The sequence below is a fragment of the Mytilinidion resinicola genome, assembly GCF_010093595.1.
Source record: "Mytilinidion resinicola strain CBS 304.34 unplaced genomic scaffold BDZ99scaffold_1, whole genome shotgun sequence".
Classification (NCBI taxonomy): domain Eukaryota; kingdom Fungi; phylum Ascomycota; class Dothideomycetes; order Mytilinidiales; family Mytilinidiaceae; genus Mytilinidion; species Mytilinidion resinicola.
In genome coordinates, this window is record NW_022985437.1 from 831760 (window position 1) to 848999 (window position 17240).

The following is a 17240-nucleotide window of genomic DNA, read 5'->3' on the forward strand; positions in this document are numbered from 1 at the left end:
TTGACGAGGGGCTGGCGCGCGCTGTGCCAAACTTCGTCTGCTGTACCATGGCACGAAAAAGACGGGAGGAACGACATGCCCAACTGCGTCCGTACTCAAAACGAGAACACAAAACCAAAATACCAGAGATCAAGGCGCGAGAAACTTACACAACCACGTGTCCCTGAGAGATCTGGAATAAACGGGCAAATGTCTAGTCTGTATACATATTATCGCTGATGTCTGAGCTTCTCGCAAGTTGGCCGGCACCACCGCCAGCGGAAAAAGACGTGTATGCGATTATGGAAGTGCATTGAATAGACCTTGACGGCGTCCATTCTTACAAGAAATTTACAGAACTAGAAACTACAACAAAAGAGCTTTTGTACAACCTACAATGCTAAAAGCGCTTGCTAATGCTAACCGTCCCATGGCGGGCCAAACCCATAAGCCCTTACTCCTAAAGCACTGAAGGGGTATCTGAAATCAACACACACTACGAATTCCCCAGAATCCTTCCATATGCATCCTCCACCTCCTTCGCCACCTCCAAGAGCGTCACAATGACAATCTGATGCGTCACATTTGGCAGACGATCCCGATGCAACCCGATCCACTCCAGCGGCGGCGTCGCCTCGCCCATGTCCCTCAGCTGCGGTGTTTCGATAATCGGTGGCTCCAACGCTGTGTACTCGTATCTGCTCTGCGGCACATTCACAACCGCGGTGATCTTCTCTCGTTCTGCGATGGCATTCCCATCTGCGTCGCCTGCGCCCGCTTGACCCGCGGCACCAGTGTCCGGCTTTTCCGGTGTTGTGATCTTGAGTGCGGATTCTGGTAGCGGCTTGCCGAGACGAGAAGCCAGCGAGCGGGAGTGGTTGGACCACATGGTCCGGATGAACGAGATGCGGTTATAGTTCCAGCCAACGTCGACCTTGCCCTCGAGCGAGCTCTTGAAGATGTAGTCGATATGGTTGGACTCCGGGCTCTGCCATGTCTGCATGGTTGCAACAACTTTCGGCACTCGCAAGATGGTGCCGCCTCGGGCCGCCATCGCGCTGCCGACGACGTCTTCGACGGAGAGCTCGCTCACTGTCTTCGCCTTCTTGGACTGGGCTACAGCGGCTAGAGCAACAGAAAGTTTGCCCAGTGTCATTCCGAGCCCAGAGTGGACTCTGCCCTTCTCAAGTGCGGCAGCGAAGCGAGCCTGTGCATCTGACACCTCGAGCATGAAGATCTGATTGTCCGTGAATGTGGACGGGAAAATGCCCAGATTGACGGATCGCAAGGTGAGAACAACGTCCGTATGAAGCGAGATAGGTGCTTTTAACGTATCCGTCGCAGCTTTGGCAGAGTTGAGGATTTGAAAAGACGAGCGCGTCGGTATTACAGACGACTTGCGACGCAGAAATTTCTCTATGTCTCGGAGAGATTGGGCGTATGCCTGCTGGTTCTCTAGCACCAGGCGTTCGATAGCTTGATATAGGGCGAGGCCTTGAGCTGCACTTGTCGCTGTGCAGAACACTTGGACCTTATCGCCATCGAGAATGGCCACCAAACGATCGGGCGCGCCTTCGACTTGCTCTCGCACATTGTACATTAGGAAATCAAAATTAGCGATATCTGCGATAGCAAACGCTTGGTAATCGAATCCAGCTTTGAGTCGGAGTCGTTGAAAGCCGAGCGATGCTTGAATAAGGGGAGTCTGCCGAATATGTATCGTTCGAGAAGGCCAACTGATCGAGGTCCTTACTTGGACTTCGGAAATTTCAATGAAGCCGCTCGTCCGGCCCTGGCTTTCGAGGCCGACGCGCTCCACACCGATGCAGAGATTCTGTTCCCAGTCGGAATTCTTTTTTGAAGAAGCCCAAAGGTTCGTCACCTTTAGCGAAGTCTTGCCGATCGACTGACCAAGATCAAGATTAATGGAGACTTCTGCTATGGCAACGTTTGCATTCCAAGGAAATGCAGCAGTAGCAGCAACCTTCTGGTAGCGTTGCACGAGATATTCTTGAGGCTCGGTGGTGGCATTGGTTTGAGTTTGCTTCGAAGCCTTCCTTATTTCCAGTGGAATCCAAATCTCCCTGAATAATAGGAAGTCTTGCAATTGACGAGCGTTGATCTGTGTTCGCATGGGATTGATCTTAAGAATGGCGGAGATACCACTAGTACCGCTAAGGTGCTTGCTGTTCATCAACGAGAGCACAATAGAGTCAACATCGAAGGCGAAGGTGGACTCTCTGGAATAAACATGCTGGACAGCGACTTGCAGCTTCTCAATTGCAGCGGAAACGGCAAAGAAATGACCCTGTTCGCTTGATTTAACGCTGTTGACTGTGACATAGAGATCGTCTAAACGGGCTGTAGCAGCTACCCTGGCGATAGGCTGACAACTTAGACTGAACTCCTGTTTACAAATGCGCACGCCGAGGTTGAGTTTGGTCTTCCCTAAGATGGCGCTGGGATCCGCTGTAATTAGATTGTCTTCATCCATCAATTTTCCAGGAGGCTTCGGCTGCGGACTTTGCGGCGAACTTTCAGAGTCATCGTTTCGCACTACCTCTTTGATGCTGTTAGAGATGTCCATGACCAAGGGAACCAGTGTTGGGAAAAGTGTGTTGCTGGAAGCGTCGACCTTCAGCTCGGCGTTGAGTGCGGGTTCATGCCCGTCATCCTTATATTGGACTTTCAAGGCAACTCCAGGTGCCCGAAGAGACACCTTGTTCGAAGTCCCATCGCTGACAAACTGGCTGTATCTTCCTTTCTGTGGCAGCCGCGTGTTTGTCTCTTGATCCCTCTCGCCGGACAAGTGGACAACGGCACCAGCGAAGTCGGCATCAACTAGCAAAGAAGACAATTTTTTGTTCCCGAATGGACTAGATCTTTGTGTCCCACTAGATGTCGGTGTGGTTTTCCAAGTCGCGGATGCCGCACGGAACTTCTGTCCTGCAAGGGACATCGATCGATGAAGCATGCTTGCGGGAATCGCAAAGTGGGACTCCAGGCGGAGGTCTAAGGACTTACCGGCGGCTTGGAAAGCTAGCTTGCGGACTTCATTTGTCGAGCTGTAAGAAACATTGAAGACTACTTCCGGGAGGAGGGCTGAGTTCAGGGATCGTTGCTGCTTATCGCCTGAGACGGGAATCATCTGCAATTGCAAATCCTCAATCATGAGGCGTGCCGCATCGTCCTTCCGCGTGGAAAGGTTGATCCTTCGGAATGAGAGAACGAGATCTTCTGGCTCCGAGATCGAGTATAATGGGACAGAGGCGCCCATTACCCAGGTGATCTGTATGCACCGCAAGTCCAATGAATATGTGGAGGTGAATAGGGCGTCAGGGCTACCGTCGCCGTCGTCATTTTCCTTGCCCTGATCGCTTGACTCTTTCCTTAGACCTCGACTTTTTGTGTGACGAAGTCTTCTCAGGTACTTCCTCTCCTTGGAGAGGTCCAGATCCTTGATCTTGTCTTGAAGATGATTCAGAACGTCCACCACAGCGGATGCAGTATCAGCGAACAGATTGACTTCCAGTCCCGGCACTTCTACGCGATAGACTCGTCTGGTACTATGCTGGCCAAGTTGGGAAGTAGCATGGAAAGATGCACCTAAAGCGATATTGCCACAGTGGCGCATGGTTCCGTCCTCAAGAATAGTCATTTCAACACTTACTTTCGATAGTTGTGCTGTGATCTCTGGTAATGACAGAATCGCGTTATCTTCGAGGGATATGTTCGTCGCCTTTAGCTGAATCGACGCTAACTTCAGCGCTAGCGTCGCGTTTGCTGAGCTCGGAAGTTTTCCGGGAGCGCTAGCAAGAATATTTAGACCGTTGAGAGTGAAGTCGACCCCAAAGACAAGACTTTTGGTTGATGATTGGATTTTGCTAGGGGCAAGCGGCTCATCGGCTGGTGGGAAAATCTCACGGAAGTGTGTTTTGAGTATCTCCAGGTCATCTCGGGCAGCGTGGACGACGTTGGATATTTCGGGCTTATTGATCGTCGTGACGAGGCCATTGATCTCGGAGGCCTGAAACGTAATCGAGTCGATTATTGTAGAGGCCTTGATCACGGTCTGATTGTTGGTTTGGGTCAAGCTGAGAGTTCCGTTGACAGGTGGTAGGTCTAAGGCCGCAATGACATTAGATCCCTCAGACGTGCTGTTGTACATCTTATGCGTATGGACGTCCAAGTCGAAGTGCATGTTGAGAGAATGGGCTTTGCCCAATTGTGGCTCAACGGATATTCGACCGAAGCCTCCAGAGATTGACCACGTGAGGTTTTGGAGAAGGGCAACCTGAATCAGATAAGAATCCATCATTAGGGCCATAGTAATGTTGGGCAGATCAGCATTGGATTTCTCGACTGCTAGAGGTTTTAAGTCTCCGGGTTTCTTGAAAGTTGCGGCTTGGCGATGGAGATATGCAATTTCATCGCGAAGTACCAGATCGAAGATCTCAATGAAACCAAGAGCGTCTTCCTTGACCTCAATAGTGTTCATCCGGCTCGTTCCTACAACCTTCATATCCTCGATATGTTTTCCTTTCTCGGCTTTATAACGTGAGAGGTAAAGACTCGGCTGATCTAATCTCGAGATCAAGAGTAAGCGGTGTCGAGTGTGCATCTCTGTTGCTGCAAGCTGAGCATGGACCAAGATGCTCACAGTCGTCTCGTGCTCTTTCTCAGATGTAGCAACAGATAGTTTCAGTCCTTGACCCATTGAAACGCTTCTTAAATTGAGGCCATCGAGGCTGATCTTTGCATAATCCGTTGCGTAGACAATGTGAAGGTCTTTCGCGTTTAGCTTGTCACTAGGGGTTTGTTTGACAAGCTTGTTGCCCTGTTCGGATATTGCCGAGTCTGGTGGCTGGTCGACTGACGGAGTCTTAATAAAAAGCTTCAAGAGGCTGTCAACAAGGTCGCAGATTTCCCATTTGATTTGCACCACGGTATTCCTAGAGTTGATTTGAAGGGAAGTCGACTGGACGGCTGTCTCGGACTCTACGAGCATCAGGCCGGTAGGCTCAGGAGGAGGACTCATAGACAATGCAAGGGCAACATGATGTATAGACGCCTCACTCTGCTTTGGCCCTGGATCGACTACCAACTTGATGCCAATGGACCTGATATTGAGGGAAATTGGAATTGGCTTGCTCGAAATCTTCTCGATGTCGGCGAACGACCCATAGATTTTTCGCATCGCGAGGCTCTTCTTGACGTGACTCAAATCCCAGGTACGCCATTGGTCCCACATTTCTATAACCTTGGCTTCTGCATCGTTCGGGCAAGTGGTGATCTTTGCTAGGCAGGAGTTTTTGAGTCTTTGCTTCTCAAGCTCTGGTAAGCTCGCCCAAATAAAGCGAAACCGTGATATGATTTTCCAGGAATCGTGGTTTCGGATGTGGTCGCGCGCCACACGCAAGGCGTAAGACGGCCTCGTCAAGAATGCGGGATCTGGAGTCTGATTATGGGAGGTTGTCAATCTCCACGCAAGAAATCGAAGACGCAGTAGTTGTTCCAGGCTCATAGTCTGAAATCGCTCCACCAATTCTGTGCCGAGTAATGTGGTTCGGTGGATCAGGGATGCGAGGTATTCGACCTTCTTGCTAGCAGCACCCGTTTCAAAGTTCCTGAATGACACGTTTACAGAGCAGGTTTTAGCATTCATAACCCATAAGAGTAAATCGTCCACTCGTGCTTGTATAGCCACATCGTCGCCGGGAAGTTCCATAGACCTTTCCTTAATAGCGATGGCGACGGAGCCAAGAGTTGTATGTAAGGACAGAGAATTTTCACCCGCACGATCACCGGGGAAGTCTTTCGTCCTTAGGGCGACGTTCAAATTATCCAATGTAACATCGTATTGGTCTTTTTCAAGCTCAGATTCGTCTCCCGATTGCTTAGAAAATTCGTTAACAAACCTTATGTGTGTGAAAGGGACGCGGAGGCTCATCTCAGTCGACTTGCCCTTTCCTTGTCGGCGTTTTTGCATGTCCAATATAGTTGTGACAACATCTACTTGGAAAGCATCGAGTATATCCTCTGGTTGCTGTGGGCTGATAATGTCGACTAAGTTCGCTGCACACCGGATAGCTTGTGGGGTACAATGGATTCGTATGCCGGGATCGGCGCTTATGATAAAACTGGTATGGACAAAACTCTCATCGAACGCCTTAGCGGAAGCATCCTTGAAAAGTAGCATGTCGTCTTCGGTTTCGTAGACATCCTTAGAGGCCACAGGCAGCATAGGAACATCAGAGAGATCTGGTTCTACGAGGTCTAGTGGGAAGTACGGAGCGGCGAGAGAACTCGAAAGTGCGACCGATGATGGAGGTAGTCCTCGCCTTTCCCTCTCTTCCTCAGTTGTCAAAGCGTAGGTATACTTGCTAGTGTTATTTCGTGAGGCCGACCGAGAAACCAACGTTCGGCTTCGGCTGAAGCTTTCACGGTGTGGAGGATCTTTGCTGTACTGTACATTTCGTATGCTTTCTGCTATAGAGCCATTCGAAGATGAACGCAGAGGAGTTGGTCGAAGCTGTCTACCCCTCGCATCCTGCGGCCGAAGTGACGAAAATCTAGTGCTAGAATGCGCCATACTAGGGGTGGGCGTGGAACTACCAGAGGGCTTCGGAGAAGTTTGCAACGAGATTGGATGAGGTAGGTACGGAAAAGGCATTGCCGGTGGCTGCGTAGGGGGCGTAGATTTTAAGGGTTGATAGGTGGACGTAGTCATCTTGTCTATCAGAAAAAAAGGTGTCCGGTTAGTCCTCTGGTCATGCTCCTGCATATGAGACTGCTGTTCCTCCCTATCAACTGTGAAGTCCATTTTTCGTTGTAGCATCTGTAAAGACAACGTCGTTTGAATATAAGCATGCGTTCGAATGGTATTCCGTTCTCCTGCCCTGGTCCGGTGCCTAGACGCGGATCTCGCATCTACGCAAGCAACAGTCAAGTCAGGGACGAGGACCTTTAAACGCTCCGAAAAAGTTGGACCGGCAAGATCGTTGAAATCCAAAGTAATTGGCCCAGTACTAAGAAGCAAGACCTCTGTAGCGACGTGAAGCCATATATGGACGACGCTCGTTCGCAAGCGCAGAAATGTCGAGTCGTGGATGATCAGAGGCTGAGACAAAGGTAGCGCATTTTCATCGTCGTCGAAAGTGAAACCGAAGGACCGTGCAGTCCCCGCTGCCTTTTCAAGGAACATCTCTGTACATTCTCCGGATACGGTTCCGATGTTGAAATCCCAATTGCAGACGTAGGTAGGTTCAGTAGGAGGAAGCCCGAAGAGACGGTGCCCATATATCTCGACCGATTCGATAAAAATTTCCGTTGGGCCAGCAGATTGCCCTCGTGTTCCTGGACTGCTCCCCAATAGACCCAAAGACACGCTCAGAGGACTGAAGTTTACCATGAGGTCCATGTAATAATTTGTGAACCTTAGATCTGCGGCAACGAATGGCAGGTCAATTCTGATGCTATCCTCAGCCGAATATAGATTGGCCGGAACGAAGGCGCTCGCTTGGTCTACAGACACACAGAGTATGACATCGAGATCGTTTGACTTCCCGAAATGTTGCCCACTACCCACTCCATCTACTGCGAGACTTTGAGTTGGCAGGCCTTGATACTCCTCCAGCGTTTTGAAGTGCATGTCTTCACCGAAGTAGTTGTCTTTAATCTTCATGAAATGGCGAATCAAGAATCCATACAGGTCCAACGCAAGCTTTGTCCCGTGGATGTCGAGATGCAGGCGATCGGTATTTGCAGTCGATGTTTCGGTGAAATAGTTGTGGCTTCCGGTAACTGTGAGGGCGCCCAGTTTGGCAACCCTGTTCGAGCGAACAAATGTCTGGAGCGTACTTTTCGACGGCATGCACAAGTCTAGGCCTCCATCCTCGGCGCTGACATCAAAGGGTATCTCAGTTTGGTATGGTCGATACCGATCCAGAGGTATGGTCAACTTGGCTCGTAAGTGCTGACCAAAGACAACGAGGAAGTTGTTGTCATCGAGATCGGATGGATTGTTCACGATGTTGGAATCGTTTGTATTGAGATAAAGTTTGAAGTTCTGTAAGTCCACCTTCAGGAAATACTGAAAAGGCGTGAAGGTGAAGTAATCGGATGGTGGCCCAGAACCCCAATCACTGACAAGATCTGTGATCAAGAAAAGATGGTCTCTCAAAAGAAATAGCTCCAAATCATGACACGATATGTTGAAGAGCCATTTTCGTAATTGGTTCCATCGAAGCGGCGCAGATAGGTCGCAATCCAGTGATAACGCACTAGATCTACACAGCAAAGCATGATTGACGCTTGAAAACACTTCGGTTCCTCGTATGTCCACGGACACGTTATTCTGATATCCCGTCTCAGAGGCCACGAAATCCATCAGGTAGTTGACGGTCGAGTTGGCGGCGATTTTGATCTCGAGCCACGCAAAAGGTCGGTGACTCGGGGCTGGTACTCCAGGTTCGCGCTTATTTCCGCTGACGGGTTTTCGCCTTCCTTTCCCACGCGACTTCCCCTTCTCTGCTGCATTTTTGGAATTTCCTGCCACGTTCGTTGCAGTACCCTTCCATTTCCAGTCCTTGGATGGTTCTCGCAGAGGAATCCGCAACAGAGTATCCTTCTCGATGCTCAGGTAGACTTTGAAGACCGTAAACACTCGAAGTTCCCCCGGTTTCAATAGAGAGCTCGGAACAGCATCAACATACGAGGCTGGGAAGAAGACTGATTGAAATATAGCTCTGTGCCTGTCCGTCCATGGGCCGTAATTGATCGTGCCGCCGAAGATTTCTATATCTAGTCCGTATTCTGGTGGTATCGTACCATTGATGTCCCCTTTCCGGAAGGGCAAAGTTGAGGAACCATCGTCCAGACCGGAAGACACGCGTCCCGGCACATCCCAGTAGAAGCTTACATTGATGCAAGGACAATCGAGAACTAAAGACGTCTTGGCATACTCTATGGCCTCCCATTCGTCATGCTCATCGAGCTGACTATCGTCGAGATATCTCGCTAAGCCTTTCCACGGCTTGCTATCGGGTGGCATTGGGGGTTGCATCTTCTTCTTCGCATGACGTGTCGAGGGCCGCTCGATAGAGTCGGAAGATCTAGAGAAGAGGCTGTGCATGCTCCACAAGGTATGCCATGGCCTTCGTCTGCTCCAAAAAACTTTGCTCTTTTGCGCCTCTTTCGAAATTGGCTCTTCTCCCTCGGCATCCTTTTTCAACTGGACAGCGCTATCTAATTGCGAACGTTTGAAATCCGGATTAGGCCTCATGTGAACAACAGGATGCGTGAATTGGAAGCTGAATAGTTGCTGGTACATGTCGAGCGGGCCAGATGCTGCAGCATCAAAGTCTCCAGATGCCTTCTCGAACTGCGCGGTGATTACTGCCGGAGTGAATTCATTACCAATCACAATGGCGCCCTTGTTGCAGTCAATATGGACGGGGAGCAGCCGCAAGAAAGCAGGTAATTCCTCTTTCTTGCACTGAACCGTGTTTGCATGCGCTTCATCAGAGTTTCCGGGGGCATCTGGCTCCGTGCTCTCACTGGTATGAGTTTTCTTGATCCGATTGACGAGGTTGACTTCATGCTTGTGTTTCTGATTCGCGGAAGCGCCAGACCTGGATCGTTCGAAGTTGGAAGACGCGCTCCCATCGGACCCGTCGTCCTGGTTCCTGAGAATAGCTTCAACAATTCCATCGTAACCTGAGCTTCGATTATACATGAAGACCTCCACTCCAGAAACCTTGATCGTGATCCGAGACGGAAGCGACTTCTTTTTCTGGGGCGCTCCTTTTGCTTCCTCATCGAAGTCTCTGTGTCTATTGCGTCGGCGGCCTCCATCACTGCTTGAAGTATCTGAACCCCCTTCTGGGCGTGAATCTAGCTCCTCTTGAGCAAATATCTCCGCGTCCTTGACTTTGCGGAGCCAGTATTGCCATGTTATGTAGCCCCCGTGGACAAGTATGGTTTCATTCTGGGCATGATATCGGATGTCTTTGAAGAAGATGCGGCCTCCGAGCAGCGATATTTGCAACGCTTGAATGTCGATATAGGCTTGGTACGTGTGCCAGGTGTAGGCTCGGATTGCGTATGACACGAGAGTCCCGAACACTCGATTGAAGTAGAAGAGGAAGAAGATGGACCTATGCGGGTTAGACTGTGGGGACACTTTGGGGAACAGCCACTTACAGAATACCACAGACTAGCAATTCGACCAGGAAGACCCAGTTGAAGCCGTCCTGCGGGTTCAACGGCTGGGCGGTTAACCCTTCTGCCGCCATCTGGGCTACAACTGGACAGTCGCGGTCATCCGGAGGTCATTTTGGAGGCGGTATAGCGTTGTTGTCGACTGCGCGTGCCCAGTGACAGCTCGGCAAGGCCAAATGCGCGTCACGCCAAGACGGAAGTGTAGCTCGGGCGGGATGCCACCGTCTGAGATGGCCTCGTAAGGCTTATAGATTGGTCAAAAGGATCAGGTGTTCAAGAGCCTGTCGAGATGCGTCGGATAGTTGCAGAGCAGGCAGAGTTCGATGCATCAATTTGCTGTGACGGTGGCCAAAGTCGTATGGATGGGATTTGGGAATGGCATGCGTGAATCCATTCACATTTCCGCGGCAGGACGCCGCATGAGGTGGCCCAGCGCGCTGATCAGGTGTTCAAAATGATACAAGTCAACGTGACAAAAGCTCAAGAGGGCACTTCAGACACCAACAGACTAATTCAAATAAAATTGTATGAAGTGCTTCACTATCATTGCTGCCGTAGGTAGATGGAAACCTCACGGCTCCGTTACACTGCCAACGCTAATGCCAAGTGGTCGGTTTAGAGTCCAAGCTCCATTGCTGCAGTTCGCCTTCTGCCGCCTGCACACTCCAACACTCAGTACTCAGCACTCGAAGCTGCGGGGGGACAAGATGTCCGCGTGGTGATAGTACCCAAAGAGCGGGGTCTTCTCAGTCTTCTATTCCCTTTTCCCTCTGCCGGACCCGTTGACTAGATCTCCAGCCCGTTCATAGGTTGCGGCCGCGCAATCAACTTTCCACGAGAATCATGGGCGTGCCTAGGGAACCTTCTGAGCCTTCCAACCCCAGGGGTAGTGGAGCCCGCTTTGGTCATGCTGTCATTGTCTGCGCTGGTGTTGCAGCTTTGGCTGCCACTCTTGTTACTGTCTTGTGCGTTCTCCATCGCCACCCCTCTTCCACGGTACCAGTACTAACACTGTAGATAGGTCGATTTGGCTCCAAACGTGAGGCCCCAGAAACCACTTGGGCAGCACTCTCTAATGCTCCTCTACAGCAAGAACTACCGAAAGCCCCTGTTGCAAAGATATGTAGTGCGGATATTGTTAATGTGGGTGAAGCACGCGGTGTATACGGACTTCGAGCTTATGCAAATACAGGGTTCCAATTTACTCGGCGTCTTCTTGGGCAAGTCTCATATCGCTGAAGGCTGCGTTTTGGATTAGCCCTTTTCGTGACGTATACGAGGTAAGTCATCGTCCTCAGCTAGAAGACATTCGACTAACAAAAACGCGTAGGCATTCACTATCTACACCTTCTTCCAACTCCTGATCAACTTTATCGGCGGAGAGCGCTCTTTGATCATTCTGATGCACGGTCGGCCGCCCGTCTCCCACCTCTGGCCACTGAACCACGTCCTCCCCAAGGTCGACATATCGGATCCGCATACATTTTTGGCTGTCAAGAGGGGGATTCTGCAATACACATGGATGAAGCCAATACTAGCCGTTGCTGCTATCATCATGAAGGCTACTGGCGTCTACAAAGAGGGATACATTGGAGTAACCTCTGGGTATTTCTGGAGCGGTATCATATACAACCTGAGCATTACAGTCAGTCTATACGCGCTTGCAATGTTTTGGGTTTGCATGGCTCAAGACTTGAAACCCTTCAGGCCGATGCCGAAATTTCTTTGCATCAAAGGCATCATTTTCGCGTCGTATTGGCAAGGATTCTTCTTATCTATTCTCGTCTGGCTGCGCGCAATTCCCAACGACGTTCCCGGATACACACCTGACAATCTAGCGGCTGCCATCCAAGACGCACTGATCTGCTTCGAGATGCCAGTATTTGCGGCGGCGCATTGGTACGCGTTCTCCTGGCACGACTACGCAGACGACACGATTTCGGCGGCTCGAATGCCGGTTAAGTTTGCGCTCCGGGACGCTTTCGGGCCTAGGGATCTTATCGAGGACACGAAAGAGACGTTCGGCGGAGGACGTTACGAGTATCGAGACTTCGATGCCAACGATAATGTCCTGGGTCACGAAGAGTCGGCTTCTCGAGCTGCACGAATGCGAGAAGGGATGAGATATGAAAGAGGCGGAAAGGGGAAGTACTGGATACCGAAGCCTGGCCATGAACATTCGCCTTTGCTATCCAAAGTGACATCGAGTCGGGCTCGTACCATGAGTCCGGGAGCCAACAGGGCTCTCGATGGAGCCAAATATGGCACAACGTCAAATGACGAGGATGAGCCCACACTAAACCCTGAAGACGAGCGATTGTTTGATAATGCGCGGGCGTTGGAGTTTGGCGATTGGAACGTAAGTCACCCACGTGTCCCTGGCGTTTCGTTTCATCCATCTTACAGTATCAGTACCCTGTCATCACTGCGCACACTGCCACGCGCGAGGAAAGACTGTATGGAACGCCTAACATCATCACTGCATCAACAAATCGAAACCTGCTGCAGCCAACGCGCGAAAACCGGAAGCGGAGAAAGAGCAAGGTTCAGCAAATTCAACACTCTATAGGCAAAGGGAAACATCGCAGCAGCACAGCCAGTGAGGAAGCGTCGAGCTCGAAGTCGCGAAAGCCTCTGTTGGGCCGGCACGAATCATCGTCGTCGAGCTCAGCGAAGTCGGACAAAAGCCAGCTCGTGGATTTGGTGGTTGAGGATCACGAGGCAGAGGAAGTAGAGCGTGTCCGAGCTCGCAAGGAAGGAGGCCCAGGGTGGAACGAGGTCGCCCCGAAGCATTTTATGTAAGCCACGGCCCCAGACCAGATCTAGACGTTTGATGTTTCTGACGCCTCATGAAATAGTCATGCATATCCTGAAGAGGGTCAAGCAGAGGAGGTGCGGGAAGGGTTCGACCCAGATAACCCCGAGCCCCATAACCCGGAACAGGCGCACAACCTAGACTCTCCGTTCGCAGTGGGCGACGGCGACGAGGACGAGGACAGCGGCAAGGACAAGGCGCCGTTGGAGTCAGGCGAGGCTGCACGGTGGGAGCATCGGGACTACGGCGACGACGACGAGGATGCAGGTGGCGACGACGGCAAGGGCAGCCAGAGGGATCGCAGTCCGCAGTACGGCAGCTTCCACGAGGAGCGCAACGCCTGGGGGTCCGATCGGTGATGCGACCCGTATGATGAGGGACGGCAGTGTCGGAGATTTATAAATGTATGGCGATACTCGGGATTTGGCGGGCATCATGGTGGTCGGAGCAGGCGTTTGAAACTTTTGAAACAGCAGTATACCCTGTCGAGCCGTGTCGGCCTCAGATGGCGTCGTGCCTGTCGCATGTGCTCTCTCTCTCTGCAACGCGCGCCCGTCCCGACTCACAGCAGCACAGCTCGCGAACGATGCGCCAGTTCAGTGCCGGTGCATCAGCCTCCAGCGGCTGCACGGCGACGTTTGGCTGTCAGACACTGCCGAGCAATTGCGTTACGCGCCCGCGACGGGAGGGCTAACTGGGGCTGCTTTGCTAGGCGCGAATCACGACGCCTTGCCCGCCCTCCTCCCACCGCACTGGGCTCGAGCGCGCTCTCGTGGCGGCGCTGATTGGGACGCGGGCGCAATGCCAGCTTGGTCGGGAGCGTTCCTGGCGGGCCATTGGGCGCGTCGGTGGCCCTGCTGCAATATGCTGCAGAATTCGCACTCTTGCGGGGCGTTGAAAGAGCAGCGCTTCCTGCTCCACGCCGGCCTGCCTGACCTCTCTTTCTCCCTCGAGTCCTTCGAGCTTGCCGCTTGCCTCTCTTTTCCCCTCTCTCTTTTGATGCTGTCCTGTTTTTTCCTTCTCTGTTACTTTTGTGTATACCTGTTTATAGCGCCGCGTGTGGGTCCTGACTCGGAAAAAGAGAGACATGCGTGACTAGACGTCGGCTCGTTTAGGATATTCGCTATGGCTGCTCGACCACCGCAATCCCCATGGCTGGCCATATCGGTTGCTGGGTGCTGTGCATCCGCTGAGCTGCGCGAGGAGAAGGAGGCTGCCTTGAGGGCGAATAGTGAGTGCCATTCTTCTTGCTTCTTGCTGAAAGAGCTTGGATATGCTGGATGCTATGCGGGGTCATGGCACGTTGGACGACATCTCCAAGTCTCACGAGGCTCTGGCGAAGACCAGCATTGGATGCGTCAGAAATCATGATGAACTAGAGGGCCGTGTTGTATGCAGAGTGGCGCATGGCACAGACGGTGGAAATGGTGGTGTCGGCATGCTACATCCAGGCCTCGACTGACGACTTTCTCAGGCCCCGTTGAGATGCAGATATGTTACGACCAACCGCGAGCAGTAGAGCTGCCTCGAGCCGAGCCGGAGCACCCTCGTCCCATGACCAGCCACTCCGTGTCCCGTCACGTCTCGCAATGGGTCATGAGCGGCCGCGATACCATGTCCAGGGCCTCGATACGGACGAGCTCCTCCACCGTCAAACGACCGTGGGTAGCTCACCCCAAGGGCCGTCCGAGCATCAGCGGCCCAACAGACTTCCGCCGGGTCGAAGGACTCGACACGTTCCAAGAGGAGGAGGCAATGCCCGTACGTCGACGACGAAGCTTCAGACCGTTGGAGCTATCCATCTACGTGGACAACGGCCGCCTCTCGCCGCTCCCTGACTTCGCCGAGGCCGAGTGGAGTAGTCTGCCAGCTGGGCTGGAATTCCCCGCACAGGCACGCGTCAGGTCATCATCAAAAACCGATTCGATATCGTCTAATACATCATACCGCATCCAACGCAAGCCCGTTGGCTCCAACAGGTCTAGCGTTAGCAGTTCCATTAGCAGACCGGCTTCCACTCACCTTCCCCAAACCGAGTCCTTCTGTCAATCTCCTAGCACATTCCAGCGCTCGGGCACGATCAGCAGCATCGCCTCTCCCCGCACCCCTCTCTCAAGCCTCCCGTCCCCATCGCGTGCTCGCTCATGCACAGACTCTCCGCACACTCTCCCAAAACGCGGCAGCCTCCGTCGCGCCAAAACCGACGTCGAGCGAGAGATCCGAGAGCTCAACACGATTGTAGAGGATCGCCGTGCCGACGCCCGTCTCGGTCCATCCGCAGCCTTCCCTAACATCCCTCCGCCATCCCCCTCCCACCATGTCCCAGCAATCGCGCCCTCCCTCCGCATGCACGTCCGCTCAGAAACGCTCTCCGACATCGGTTCCGCCTTCTCCGTTCCCTTCGTCTCCAAACCCCTCCCCAGCTCCCCTCTCCCCAACGCGCGCTCCCGCTCGCAACCCTCCTCCCCAACCCCCTCCCTCTTCGCCACCCGCACCCAGAAACTCAAACTCATTCCCCCTCCCCCCCCCACCCCGTCCAGGACCGCTAAACTCCAACCCCATCACCCCGCCCACCCCCACCGTCCCAACGCCCACCACGCCCCTCGGCCGTCTAGGTGCTTGGCTCAAACGCTCTATCCCTTCGTCCCCAACTACACCCACCTCTGCCGCTGCGTACAAGATCTCGAAACCGATCCCGCAGCAGCACTCCACCCCGACGCCTTTCTACCAGTGCACGCCGCAGCCGCAGCCACAAGAAACACACCACCAGCACAGCGGCACCGAGAGCGGCACGCAGTCGCTGCTCTCGCGCCCACACACGCGCCAAGCGAGCGCGGAAACCGGGACTGTCACGCTGCTGTCGTGCCCGTCGACGCCGGCGCTGAGCTCGCGCACGGCGAGCCCGACGTTCGAGGACGAGGCGAAGAGCGAACGGTTCCGCTTTGGGCCGGGGAGCCCGGAGACGCCGAGCGGGCAGTTGCGGGGCGCGTTGGGGAAGGAGATGGGGGTGGATGTGAGGATGGTTGGGATTGATGGGGAGGAGGCCGGGTTTGTGAGCCCGGTTAGTCCGGTTGGTGTTGCGTTTTGAGGGGGTTGGGCTTGACGGTACTTCAAGCGGAAAAGGAGGGGGTGACGGCGCGGTGGAATGATATGAGATTGGATGGGATGGGATGGGTACGCGATTTATGCCCGCACGCCAGAGAAGACATTCTTGGGCTGGTGCAGGACGGGACGGTTAGGATCGACCCCCTTCGATCGAAAGATCGGACTAGGTCAGGAAAATGGAGGGAATGGGTGGGATTTGGTTTCTATTGGTACCCATGGGTCTGGCTTATACCCTCCGTTGAGTTATAATATCGGCGGATGCCTGGCTGCTCACGCGTTCTTTTTCTTTGTTTTTATTGCTTTTGCTCTTTTGGAAGCAGAGGAGGAGGGAAAGGAGACAGAGTGTATTGAAGATAGTGAGGAAAAGGCCGGTTGGTATAGGCTTTTTTTGGATGTAGCCCGTGTGTACTGTAGCTACTTAATAATTCGAGAGTGTCGTCCGCGTAGTCTCGCTTTTCAGCGGCTGTGGTTGCGCCAGTGAGGGCTTTTGAGATCTGAGGAGCACGTCGTGATGGGCAGGGCAACACGACGGGTAGTAATCCACCACCTATCCTTCTCTTCTCACGCCCACCATCAACAATCCCAGGCCATTCGCCCTGTCTCAAATCCACTCCTAAACCCCCCCACCCCCCTCATCCCTCTAAACGACTCGCTCACAAATCTAGCCCGTCTACCTATCCTATCAACCTACCTTTCTCAGTCATCAGCAGGCCCGACCCGCTCACACCCTTTCACCCTCTCACCCTCACCCAACCCAACCTCCCTCGCACCGTTATCTTCGCGCAACCCGCATCGAGAGCCAGACCCGCCAAATCCAATAGCGTGACGTGACTAACCCGTCGCCGAGCCGCTCCAGTCCAGCCAGTCAAATGACATGCATCGAACGTGCCAGCACCTGCAGCGATCGCCCGGATTATCGACGCTCCGACCTCGTGGCTGGCCGCATTTGGCGCTTGCGCCAGCCAGAACGTCAAGCCCAGATGCGGTGCCGCGTTATGGCGACTCGGGGGGAGGTGCGGGGGATGCGAGTGCCCAGGTGGGAGGCTAAGGGGTTCAAGCCTCCGATTGGATGGGGATGTGGCCAGTGAAGAGACGGAGCCGGGGTGGTGGGCTGGTGGTG

At 53.1% G+C, this 17240-nt stretch overlaps 3 protein-coding genes across 3 annotated transcripts; 2 read left to right on the forward strand and 1 right to left on the reverse strand.

Moving 5' to 3' along the window:
• Positions 1-153: 153 nt before the first annotated feature.
• BDZ99DRAFT_564845 (uncharacterized protein) lies at positions 154-10316 on the reverse strand. The gene is made up of 2 exons (XM_033727403.1): positions 10183-10316; positions 154-10136 (listed from the first exon to the last, which is right to left on the reverse strand). Exons 1-2 carry the CDS (start codon positions 10272-10274, stop codon positions 476-478), a joined length of 9753 nt encoding a protein of 3250 aa, XP_033584001.1. The 5' UTR covers positions 10275-10316; the 3' UTR covers positions 154-475.
• Positions 10317-10819: 503 nt separating this feature from the next.
• On the forward strand, positions 10820-13535 carry BDZ99DRAFT_456838 (DUF300-domain-containing protein). The gene is made up of 6 exons (XM_033718544.1): positions 10820-11165; positions 11290-11343; positions 11393-11480; positions 11531-12559; positions 12613-12998; positions 13059-13535. Exons 1-6 carry the CDS (start codon positions 11044-11046, stop codon positions 13372-13374), a joined length of 1995 nt encoding a protein of 664 aa, XP_033584002.1. The 5' UTR covers positions 10820-11043; the 3' UTR covers positions 13375-13535.
• A 415-nt stretch (positions 13536-13950) lies between these two features.
• Positions 13951-16231, forward strand: BDZ99DRAFT_7767 (uncharacterized protein). Its single transcript, XM_033728894.1, has 2 exons — positions 13951-14246; positions 14490-16231. Exons 1-2 carry the CDS (start codon positions 14141-14143, stop codon positions 16046-16048), a joined length of 1665 nt encoding a protein of 554 aa, XP_033584003.1. The 5' UTR covers positions 13951-14140; the 3' UTR covers positions 16049-16231.
• The last annotated feature ends 1009 nt before the right edge of the window (positions 16232-17240 follow it).

Coding starts and splice junctions, on each gene's coding strand:
- BDZ99DRAFT_564845 (XM_033727403.1), bottom strand. CDS start 10,274: ATGGCGGCAGAAGGGTTAACCGCCCAGCCGTTGAACCCGCAGGACGGC. Junction 10,137..10,182: donor TTGCTAGTCTGTGGTATTCT/GTAAGTGGCTGT, acceptor TAACCCGCATAG/GTCCATCTTCTTCCTCTTCT.
- BDZ99DRAFT_456838 (XM_033718544.1), top strand. CDS start 11,044: ATGGGCGTGCCTAGGGAACCTTCTGAGCCTTCCAACCCCAGGGGTAGT. Junction 11,481..11,530: donor CTTTTCGTGACGTATACGAG/GTAAGTCATCGT, acceptor AAAAACGCGTAG/GCATTCACTATCTACACCTT. Junction 12,560..12,612: donor TGGAGTTTGGCGATTGGAAC/GTAAGTCACCCA, acceptor TTACAGTATCAG/TACCCTGTCATCACTGCGCA.
- BDZ99DRAFT_7767 (XM_033728894.1), top strand. CDS start 14,141: ATGGCTGCTCGACCACCGCAATCCCCATGGCTGGCCATATCGGTTGCT. Junction 14,247..14,489: donor GGCTGCCTTGAGGGCGAATA/GTGAGTGCCATT, acceptor CGACTTTCTCAG/GCCCCGTTGAGATGCAGATA.